At 37.4% G+C, this 12,497-nt stretch overlaps 1 protein-coding gene across 1 annotated transcript; it reads left to right on the plus strand.

The window, feature by feature from the left end:
* Nucleotides 1-391: 391 nt before the first annotated feature.
* On the plus strand, nucleotides 392-8,097 carry LOC144199663 (metalloreductase STEAP4-like). The gene is made up of 10 exons (XM_077721476.1): nucleotides 392-731; nucleotides 1,575-1,682; nucleotides 2,475-2,545; nucleotides 2,616-2,703; nucleotides 3,973-4,251; nucleotides 4,612-4,706; nucleotides 4,815-4,925; nucleotides 5,764-5,806; nucleotides 5,909-6,073; nucleotides 7,370-8,097. The coding sequence occupies exons 1-10, from the start codon at nucleotides 525-527 to the stop codon at nucleotides 7,619-7,621; spliced, it is 1,419 nt and encodes a 472-aa protein (XP_077577602.1). The 5' UTR covers nucleotides 392-524; the 3' UTR covers nucleotides 7,622-8,097.
* Nucleotides 8,098-12,497: the final 4,400 nt, after the last annotated feature.

Consider the following 12,497-nt stretch of genomic DNA (forward strand, 5'->3'; position numbering starts at 1 on the left):
AGGAAAGTATTATGTCTATACATTGTTCTGTATTTTATGTTTGTGGTTAACCACTTTTGGAGAATCCGATATGAGGCAATTAGAAAAAGAACACTGTGATGAAAACAGTTCACAAAAACTGGAAAAAAACAAATGTGGGGAAGTGAAATCTTTTGTTTTTTTGCTTGTCATTTGTTGAGTTTCCCAGAAAATAATTGAAAGCAGACTCACACACACACAAAACATACAGACAAAGTTGTTATGGGTTCAGGACAAAAATGCACCTCCCACCTTTTGGCCCCGAATTTCCCAGTTGGGAAAGACTTCACCGTTAGCCCATCCTGAAATGGGAGGGCGCAAAGGCAAATACAAAACCCCCACTAACCAAAATCTGTGAGTCAACAGACCAACGTGGTAGTAGACAACATACAAAGACGCTACTAATGGAGAGGATTTGACTTTTCTCATCCAGAAAAGAAGCACTTTTTGGAATAATTTAATTGTTTTCTTCTTTTTACCTTGAATCAGAGCTGATTCTCAGGCCAATGTCAAAAGAAATGAATTCAGTGAACATTTCTCTGCATCCTATGGGAGGCGGACCAAAGATCGCCTCGGAGCTGGAACCGTTGTGCATTTTTGGGACGGGCGACATGGGACGCTCATTGGGCCAGCGCCTGCTGCAGACGGGCTACAAGGTCATGTACGGCAGCCGCAGACCTCTCAGTTGTGGCCCTCTGCCTCCTGGAGCTCAGGTAACACATGGCTATGTGGCTGCTGTGAACAGTGAGAAGCAAGTAGTTTAGAAAATGCTATATGCTCTGTATACCTGGGTTTAAAAAAAGGGAAAAAAACAACCTTATCACCTGATATAAAGGGGACTGATAACAGTGTTTTCATGTCTGTTTCTTGTAGACTTTTTTTGTTTCCATAAATCTTCCACCAAAGCATTTTTGTTTACTACCTAAATAAACTCTAAATACAATTCTTAAGCTGGTATTTCACTTATTAAATGGATTTATAAGCAACTATGAATGAGAGGACTGAAAAATATTCGCTGACATTTTAACATAGATTTTAGAAGCACTAGAAACAGTCACATGGCATTTATGCATTGACATATTTTTTTTCTATTGCTTCAATTCATCCCACAAAATAAAGAGCAACGAGAAATAACGATAGTCATAATTAAAATATCAACCAATTCATGGAATAGATATTATTATTTATACATCCCAAAAATATTTTGAATGAATGAGTCCACTTTTTGGCTGCCGAGCAGTATGATGCAACACATGTGACTTGTGGAATATTCCAGTCGAAAAACGCAACGAAAATTAACAAATAAATAGTATGAATCAGTGGTAACAGGAGTATGTCAAAATAAAACTGACTGAAATGGGTTAAGCGGAAAGTATTTTTACACAAATGCCATTATATTAGAGGAAATAATTCTCAATTTTTAGTAGCTTTCATTTCCACAAAAAGCTTTTAAATATTGTCTCAGACTTTAGCTCGCCCATGTGAAACACTAATGATTAAATGTTTTATCGCGTTAAATATTTGCCAATGTGATGTGTCTTGTTTGTGCAATGTAGGTGATGAGTTATGTGGATGCAGCACAGTTGGCGAATGTGGTCTTTGTGTGCATACACAGAGAACATTACGACCTCATAGAGACTCTCATGTCACAACTGAAGGGAAAGGTATTGGTCTTCACTAATATACACAAATGTACACCACTATCATTTTCGTTATGGGCAATTTGCGCAATCTATTTAGAGGTGTACAAAAGAACAGAAAAACGTTTCTTCCAATTCTAGGAACAGTAATCTAGACAATTATGCCTCATTTCCATGTCAACTTAATGTCAAAATAGTTTGCATTTGAAACAAGCTTAATGCAATTACAAAAAAATATTTTTTTACTGTCTGCAAACCCTTTTAGTGTAGATTTACTTGGTACTTTGAATGTCTTTTTTTCGAAATGAAAGAATAAATGGAATACATCGATGTACATCACAGTTCCTAGAATTTGTATGACTCACTTTACTAGTCCATTTTAAAAGCCATCCATCAATTGCCCTCATTAATTTCCTGAACTGCTTGTTGTCATAACAACTCATCACTGGGTCACCTCCATCAATTGTCTCTCTCTCATCTCATTTTATGAAACACTTTATCCTCACTAGGGTTGCAGGGGAGGGGTGTGTGTGTGTGTGTGGGGGGGGGGGGGGGGGGTGGAGCTTATCTCAGCTAACTTCGGGCCAGAAGCGGGGGACTCCCTCAATTGCTGGCCAGCCAATCGCAGGCAAACAACCATTCACGCTCACACTCATACTTATAGGCAATTTAGAGAGTCCAATCTTTAATTAACTTATATCAAATTTTATTAAATCTTTGAGGGAAAACTTGGAAAAACTGATATTTCCTCCTAAGTGTTACTACACATCACTCTTAAGGTATTTGATTCTCATTCACAATACTTTTTGTCCTGAGGTTCTGGTGGATGTCAGCAACAACCCTGAGAAGAAGATGTACCCGGAGGCCAATGCTGTATATTTGCAGAAGTAAGAGCATCTCAAGCATGCGTCCTAAATTTGGCCCAATTTTGACTAAGCAACCACATTTGCATTCCAGACTCCTTCCTGATTCTCATGTGGTAAAAGCCTTTAACACATTGTCTGCCTGGGGTCTTCAGAATGGACCCGCTGATGCTTGCAGACAGGTACATGCTTCATAAAGTCTAATATTTATTTATTTTTTTAAAGGGTATCACTGGTTGTTTAAAATCAATTTTCAACCATGAACTGACAAATTTAAATTTTTAAATTTTAGGAGTACTTTTGTCAATGTGATTTATTCAGCAGTCTGATTGGCATAGCAAAGCTTCAAGTCCTTGGCATGGGCCTTATAAGTACCCACAGTAGGGTGCTGACCAACAAGTTAAAAATAATGGAAGGAATCTCAGTCCAAATTATAAAATTAACTCATTTTGATGTTCGGATCAAACCAATTCCGAGCGATAGAGCCAAATTTGACGAGCCGTCCTTGTGTCTTTTTGCGAGAGCCACGTCTGATGTATCCTTGAATCAATTAACTCAAAGTCACTCTTGGATCTAAGTGCCCCAGCACACGTTTTGCTTCATCGCTCTGTACTCCAATACTGGGCCATATGTGGCTATTTTTCTTTTTTCATTCGGATCCGTATGAACACTCCCACAGGACTGCAAAGCACATATGGGCCTGTGTGTGTGAGTGTTTTTTGGTGTGTTTGGAGCATCGTTGGGCCATTGTTGAGCAATGGAAGCTTTCTTTGACAAAAAGTGATACTTTTTCTTAAGTATGTAGCCATTATTTCATTCATTGCACCCAATGGGCACAATCCTTTACTACAAATTAAATGCCACAATCAGCCAGAAATATTTGTTAAACAGTAAGTCTAATTAGTCTCAGCCTGCAGAGGGTCTCCACCTTCTGGACTTTCTGTGTGTCGATCCAGTGTTTTACCTAGGTCTACAATGTCTTGTGTGTCTTGAAATTTCCCAAATACGGGATGAAATAAAGTTCTAATCTAATCTAATACAAAATGATAACTAATGTGCTTTTATAAATCATACCCACAGGCTATGAGTAAGATTTTCAGAAAGGAATTTGTTTACCATCACACTTTTTATGGTCTTCACCAACACTTAAACTATAGTTATCTTCACACCGCTGTTTAAAATGAATCACCTTGGATATTTTTGCCATGGTTTGATGTCATAGATCTTTAGATTGTCAATAGATTCTACACTACGTGATCTAGACTGGAGAACCAAATAACTCGTAATGATATGAGAAAATATTGATGATAGAAAAGAAAAAAATCTCTATTGTGAAGTTAATTATAGGACATCCAAAATTATGAATAGGATTAGACGGAATTACTACATTTTGATTATTGAACTTCCACCCAGACATATATAGTAAACAACTGTCTTTCTTAATCTTGCAGGTCTATGTTTGTGGAAAGAGTGCAGAAGCAAAACAGGCAGTAGCAGAGGTGGCAACCAAGATGGGACTCACAGTTTTGGACAGAGGGTCTCTATCAGCAGCCCAAGAGCTGGAAGACTTCCCCCTACAGCTGTTCCCCGAGTGGAGGTTGCCTCTGCAAATAGCCGCCAGCCTGACAGCGTTCTTCTTCTTCTACGTGCTCATTAGAGACGTCGTTTATGCTTATGTGGATGAGGGCAAAGACATCTCCTTCAGAATCATGGTGTCACTGGCCAACAAGGTCCATATTATTTTTTCATTTTAGATTAGATTAGAACTTCATATTCAGGAAGCTTCCTTGGTTGCAATAGCAAGACAGACACAGAAGACATTGTAGACCTAGATTAAAAAATGGAGCCATTACATTTATTAATTAACCCCTAAAAGCATCCCGGCGGCTGTGTGTTTAGCGTATCGACATTGCAGTTCTGAGGTTGAGGGTGCGATCCTAAGTCGGTCCTCACTGTGTGGAGTTTGCATGTTATCCCCGGCCTTGCATGTTTTTTCTCTCTCTACTGCTACTCCAGTTTACTGCCACAAACCAAAAACATACAAGTAAGCTTCATGTTTAAAACAGCAAATGACGCGTAGTTGTGTTCAGGTGTTTCCTATTGTGTCACTCATCATGTTGGCCTTGTGTTACCTGCCTGGTGTTATTGCTGCCTTCCTTCAACTATACAGAGGGACCAAGTACAGGTAAGAGTTTGTAAAATTATGGAAGTCCTTTCATAATTTTGTAATACACTTTTAGGTATGGACCATAGAGATACATTTAAACTACAGCATATCATATGACTCTTTCAGGCGCTTTCCTGATTGGCTAGACCGATGGATGCTCTGCAGAAAGCAGCTGGGGTTGCTCGCTCTGGCCTTTGCCTTTTTACATGTGCTATACACACTCATCATCCCAATTAGGTATGTTATGCCAACTGTCCTTTAGAGTTAACATTAACCCTCACCTTATTTGTGTAATTTGGTAACAATAGACTAAAATACAGTATTTAATTTGTGCATCTTCTGCAAATTTGTGTTATCCACACTACTAAAATACTGAAACCTTCTATACTAGATCATTAGGCTCTACAAGGCATTGACATTTAGAGCACATGCTGTTTTGCTAGGTTTCTTCAGCCTTTTGGGTAGTAATGTACAATCTATAATTTGATTTACATTAACAGACTAATCTTTTTTAAATATTGTCCGTGGGAACTACTATTTCTTTTGTTTGGATAAGTCTGTAATTTGTCAGTCGTTGAGACCCAGTCAAACTCTAATACGAAGAAATTGCAATAGAAAAAAATGAATTAAAAATAACATGACTAATTTCCAATTCGCTAATCGTCACAAGGCTTGTGGAAATGCTGTAGTTTATCTCAGCCAATGATGGCCTTTAGGCCAGCCTACTGCTTTAAAACACCTTGAATTGGTTGCCAGCTAATCGTAGGGCTCAGCAAAACAAACAACAATTCAAAACAAATGACAATTTACTGCATCTTTTTGGAATGTTGGAGAAAACTGGGGTATCGCACTGATACCAAAGAAAACACACACATGCCTAGGGAAAACATGAAAACTCCACCTATATGGCCTGGGCCCGAGATTTAAACCTTGCTCTTAAAAATGTTGCACATCTATTCAATTAAAAAAACATTTACTGGTAGTTTAATTGTTACTTCAACTTTAATTTTCCACTTTGATTTTTAAGCTAAACTGGGAAGAATGCAAATAATTTGTTTTTTTTTAAATCTTACAGGTATTATGTGAGATTCCGGATTTCAGACTACACTATAACACAGGTAAGATATGTTTTTAAAGCCTCGTTGTGTCTTGTGAGAAGCTGAGGGTGATAGTTTGCATTATTGAAAGCCTGTTCTTATGGTTATGGTTCTTACTCTTAGGTCAAGGAGAACCAAACTGCAAAGTTTGATACAACTTTAGCCTGGGGATCAGACGCTTACCTCTCTATCGGTATTCTGGGATTTGGCTTTTACGTCTTATTGGGAATAACTTCTTTGCCTTCGGTGAGCAACGCTCTCAGCTGGAGAGAATTCAGCTTTGTACAGGTAATCTTAAAAAACTTAAAGTCTTTGTTTACGCTACATTTGAATATGAGCTGACCTTAAATACAAAGGTTTAGTGTGCAGGTTCGGTGTACTGATGGTGCGCAACCATTGAGCAAAATCCAAGTACTCTGTTTACTTTCAACATTGGCAGAGTTAACTGTAGGAATATGTCTGTTTTTTTTTCTTCCTTTTCTCCAAGCTGTTACCTCTTCTAACAGACTTGTCATTATGCGACTGTATGTGCCGGCATGTGTGGTTTTTTGTTTGTGTGTTACAGCGTAATAAAATATTGTGTCAGCCAGTACAACGTTAGTTTACTTGGAAGCTTTTCTCATGAAGCAAACACGTCCCATAGGCGAGCTTGTGTCACTTTATTAGACAAACATTGACTCACAAATGAATCCTTTAAAGGGCACCACCAACAATGCTGCATCATTCAAATTCAAATTTAGGGAGGGGAAATTTGTCACCTTTTTCCTTGATTTTCTTACTTATTACTTGCTGGGAATAGGTTAAAGTGTGATTTCAAATTAAATAAATACAAAAATCCCAAAGCTAAATAAATACAAATGAACTAAAAGAAAAACTATTGACATTGCACTGCAGTTCGCTAGATGTGGAAAATTTTAGAACCTGCTGGTGCTACTAAGATATACTTTCATACTATGTTCATTATAACATCTTGCATGTTTTTATCATGTCAATTGTCCAAAAAATGCCTTAATGTTATTATGATACAACATTCATTATTTTATCATACTTTTGCCTTTGATAATTTACTTCTTACTGGACTGGATGTTTGACACGACTCGGGTGGGCTTTACATAAACATTCCAATGCAACTCGTCCGCTTTATACAATACCTTTGGGAATGGCAGAAAAGTCTCTAAGTCTGGAAAAATATTTGTTTAAATGTCTATAAATTATTAGCATTCCTTTGGATTCTCCTCTTTTATTCTGTGTTGTTTGGCCTTTTCCTACTTGGATCAATGCAAAATATAATCTGCCTCCCTAACTAAGTCATTCATAATGTAACTGGGTCATGCATCGCTCATCTTCACATTCCACAACCCTTCAGTTTACTCCAGTATGAATTAAAGCCATAGTTTAAATGTAGTAATTGAAAAAGTAATAGCTTCTCCTTGTAACTGGCTTGAATCTACGAGCACATTTTTGTGTTTAGTTCGCTATGTGAGTGTGTCGGCCAATACAAAATCAGAGATTGAAAGGCCAGTGCTTTACACTGAGCCAATGAATGTTTTCCTGTTTGTAATGATTAACTTTCCTCTTTTTCAGTCCAAGCTGGGCTACTTGACGTTGTTACTCTGCACCATTCACACTTTGCTGTACGGCCGGAATATGTTCTTGCGGCCCTCCTCGTACAAGTGGTACACACCACCGGCCTTTCTGCTCAGCCTGGTGGTTCCCCTCGTGGTTCTAGTGCTAAAGCTCTTGCTCCTCCTGCCATGCTTGGACCAGAGAGTCACCCGCATTCGACGAGGCTGGGAGAGGACCAAGTGCCAGGAGGAAAAAACACTCCTAACATAAAATAAGGAAGGACTTTGCAATTTATTTCATAATGGGGTAGTGTTCCTACAGTTCTCTGAAATTGATTTTATTTCTTCCTACAGCGTAGTGTTTCATTCTTTAACTGGATGTTTACAAAAGAAATTAGAGTTTCATTTTACAGTGCTATTTTTTTTAGGTACCTCTTTCTTCTTAGTCTGGTTTTATTTCTGAATCCCCTTGTTGTTTATTTGTTGTATTTTGTTTTAAAATGCCATTTTAATGATTCATCTCAGTTATCACTGTGATTCTGTATTCACCGAGATTAACATAATTCACCAAAGCAATTTTCAAATATGACACTTCCATGTTTTTGATTCATTCCCTATTGGGTTGAATGAGATGATAGGTGAACCTTCCTCATTAGGTACCATTTATGCCTGTATCTGATAAATGCCATTTGTCAAGAAAGTGCAGAGAAGACATTAAACTGAATTATATATAAGTTCCAAAACTGACATTGTCCCTGAGATTTTTTTTGAGCTTTTGAGAATAAATAGAACAAAAGACAGACTAAGTAACAAAAAGATGTGAAACAAATTTAATTCAGTATAGCTGATGAACTGAGTTGGAAAAGTACATATAGTACTTTTTAGTAGAGAAAACACACAGGGTTTAGCTTGTAACTATCCAATTTATTATTGATCGATATTTTCTGTAAAAGATGTCCACTACACTACACACAATGGTGTGAGGTAAGCATTTATTAGGTATTTCAGGAGCTCATCAAATTATTCTGTTATACTTGTTTGCATTGCAATTCAATGCATTTAAACTTTGAAGATTTTACTTGCTTGTTTATGAGGTATTCCCATATGAACGGAACCGCTTTAAAATGCACAGACAGGCAGAAATATATACTACATCCAAAAATTCATGTATTCTATTACTATGACTCAAAGATATCGTGTATGTGAAGTCGCATAAACTCCCTGAAATATTGTGTGCGCGTCAGCTTGGTCTCAAGAGTTTATCTCAAGTCTTTCTATGGAAAACATTGGCTCAGACTTCCTCGCTCTTTATTCTCACTCATTTTTAATCTTTAATATTTCATCCTATCATGGTGAGAAGAGCATTTCAAGTGCCTTAATAGAGGACAACTCAAGGAAATGTATTTCTTGTGAGAGTGGATGATTCCTTTTTCTCGAGAAGCAAACAAATGAAGAGTGCTTGAGATCAAACTTTAAAACCTATTCACAGCAGGTGCATGCATTTAGCTCTTACAAGCATGAATGCATTAATAGCATATGTTAGACACTCATACATGCATACACCTGAAAGAATAGAAACTGAACCGTTTTACAAGTGGAAAATATCAACCAACTAGAAAACTAGAGCAAAAATTCAAATATTGATGCCCTCACAAAACATAAAATATTCAAACTTAATGTTGAACATAATGTTGTTGGGGGAAATTAGCAAATGACACTGAAGAAAGTTGCTTGATAATGTACAATCCATTTTTCAGTAAGGCAGGGTTTCCTATTTTGATAAGTAGAGGAGTTGTTAATGAAAAAAAAACATGTTTTTTTGTTTAAAAAACAGTTTTAAACCAAATTTAAAAAAGTTATATAAACCAGTATATTAAGCGTGAGCCACTTAGGCACGACACACTGCAGCTTTGTCCTTGAATTGGACAATCTGATGAATACAGCGGGTTAAATAAGTATTTAGTCAACCACCAATTGCTACCAAAAGTTATCCTACTTGAAAAGATTGGAGAGGCCTGTATTTGTCAACATGGGTAAACTTCAACCATCAGCGACAGAATGTGAAAAGAAAAGAAAATCACATTATTTGATTTTTAAAGAATTCCTTTGCAAATTAGGGTGCAAAATAAGCATTTGGTCAATACCAAAAGTTCCACTAAATAGTTTAAGTACCCTTTGTTGGCAATAACAGAGACCTTTGATCTTGGCAATGGTGGACTTTGGAGTGTGAGAGACTGCGTTTGTGGAAAGGTGTCTTTTATACCAATAATGAGTTAAAACAGATGCTATTAATGCATGTAACGAGTGGATACCTCATTAGAAGAAGTTAGACCTCTTTGATAGTCAGAAAACTTGCTTGGTTGTAGGTGACCAAATACTTTTTTTCCACTCTCACAAGGTTTACCCATGTTGACAATTACAGGCATCTTTAATCTTTTCAATTCGGAGAACTTGCACAATTGGTGGTTGACTAAATACTTATTTTCCCATCTGTACACTTGAGCCTCTTGTGATTTGAAAAGATGTTATTTAATTGTTGAAGACAAGATCGAGGATATTTAAAAAAAAATAACCTAAAGGTTGCTTTGGTCTATATCATTTTTAAACTTTGTACATTTCACATGAGTCCTTGGTGAATTCCTAATTACAGTACATGATGTGTCTCTTTATCAACAATGCAGCAGTTTATTTACATTTCCTAGCAGGCCATAGATAATCGTGTTATGGGTATCAGAGTTGTCTAGGTGTGTGAAATTTCAACACGAGAGGAAATTAGAATATGTAAGCCAGCTTGTTTCACAGTTTCTCTCAGGATTATTAGATTTATCGCTTCCCTGGGCAATATTTGAATCTCGTTTACATCTCAGTGCACTCACGCACACATCCACATACACACGCATACGCGCAAAGATGGGATGTTAAAGAGCCTGGAATCAACATCAGTTCTTTGGTAAACGGAGGATAATGCAAGAGTGGGGGAGACTGCATGAAACATCACAGATTGTCTGAACAGATAATGTTATTAGATACTAGATAACCAAGTTTTTGTTCTTTTTAAAAAATGAATGTTCTGCCCTTGGGAATATTAAGATCTGATCATGCCAGCTGCTGCATTCCTTTCACTTCCCACTTCTGCCTGTATGCTATCTGATTAACCTCCATTCCTTGCCACTCTACACCTGTCCACCAGCTGTCACTGCTTAGCACCCTTCTGTCATTCATCTTCCATACCAAACATCCTTGTAAGGGTTTCTGGAGTCTATCCCAGTTAACTTTGGGCGAAAGGCGGACTATACCTCAGACTGGTCGCCAGTCCGCCGTAGGACACACCATACGACTATATCTATTTCGAGGTACTAAGGTAGTATCATTACATGTTGAAGCATGTTCATTGGTAAAATGGATGAAGGAATACGATTGTATGTGTGGATTCTATCAGTGCATAACCATATAGATATAGTATACATCTAACTGGAATATGTACATTTTCTTTAGAATGTAGTGGATCCTTGGGATCAATTATAGTGAATCATAAAACAACTGTCTGTGAAAGAAAATGCAACAAATAAAAATACAAAAAAATGGTCTAGTGGAACAGCTTGTCCCTTGGTGCAAGATAAGTTGTGCCTTTGGGGAAAATACCGACACACTCTCCACTGCAAGCAAAACCTTTCAATCGAGCTTAGCTCCAATTGCTGACTGCCGACATAGAAAGACGGTTGTAATCCCCACGTTGCTAAGCAGAGATCTACTCTGACTTTGAGTTCTGTAAAATGCAAAAAGTACAAATCCTGCGTGCGCTGTAAAACATTTCTTTTAGGGCTATTGAAAAAAAATATTTGAAGGTTTTGAATGAATATTTCGGTGACAAAGACAAAAGAGGACAATGAGAGATAATGTTAACGACTAAATGCTGCTTTCAGGCCTCACCTCAAACGTCTTACAAAGAGCCTCTTTTGACTTGCTCTCTATGTATTGCTAACAACATTCCTAAAAGGTTTTCCTTGCGGAATACTCAAGGGGGTCTTGTTCCTGGGTTTGTGATTCTCCAAGTAGTACTACACTCTAATGTCTTAAACAGATTAAAAATGTTGGGTCTCACGAGTTACAGTCCAACCATCAAATGACAATTAAATGAGCAACTAAATCTTTTTTTCTTTTTCCAATTTGTGGTTGTTGTGAATTTTCAATTCAATGGAGAGTGTCTGTAAAAGGTTCATGAGTTGATGAGTTGAAAAGAGCTCTTAAGATGCTTCTTGGGTTAAATAATTCAAATTTATTAGGAAAAACGTTGTGTCAAGTCAGGCAGCTGTTCTACATAAAATGGAAGACATGCAACGAGGGAAAAACAAGTGGTTACAAGGGAATATTTTAGCCCACCCAAATTACACTGTACAGATTTGCTCAAAACATATGCCACCTATACACCTACATGTTTATCATTTCTTGTGTCAATCATTGAAGGCTCCCTATTTATCATCACCTGCAAATCTGTGCCCGTCCAGAGAAAATTATTTCTAAAGGCTATAAAGTCTGGCATTTTTTAATTTGAAGGTCATTCCCATCCCCCAAAGATTCACAGGTCATATGTTTACCTCACAGACCCAACCCAACCCAATATTACTATGTGCAAGCCTGAGGATATTGCAAGCTTTTGGACACCAACTTTTCTTCATTCATAGTTAGGTATAATGAAACAAATAATTGTACTGATTTGGTTTAGAACATTTTTTCAGGAAATGAAAACTATGTAACTATGTATATTCAGAGGGTATGAACAGATTTGTATACAATTTTCTGTGAATGTGCAGCTTGGGCAGAGGGAAAACAACGTCAGTATTTTTTAAGTGTTTCCTCTAGAAAAGGCCTTAATATTAGAAAAATATTTTATAACTCTGACAATTATTTCTTCCTTCTCAGCAACCAGCTATCATCAAATTGTTCAAATTGGTCTCCATTTATTGAAACTAGCATATGGTGCAGCTGAGGGTTTGGAGCTGAGCAGGGAGGAGGTACGCTAGTCTAGATAATAACTACTCACAAAACCAAAACAGGCCCGTATCACAGCTGGAGGACACAGTGTGAAACATTATAATGCAAAAGCCACATTCGCAACGAACGTGGGAAACGGCTGTTAAGGGAAAATG

The sequence above is a fragment of the Stigmatopora nigra genome, chromosome 7 (assembly GCF_051989575.1).
Source record: "Stigmatopora nigra isolate UIUO_SnigA chromosome 7, RoL_Snig_1.1, whole genome shotgun sequence".
In the NCBI taxonomy this organism is placed as follows: Eukaryota; Metazoa; Chordata; class Actinopteri; order Syngnathiformes; family Syngnathidae; genus Stigmatopora; species Stigmatopora nigra.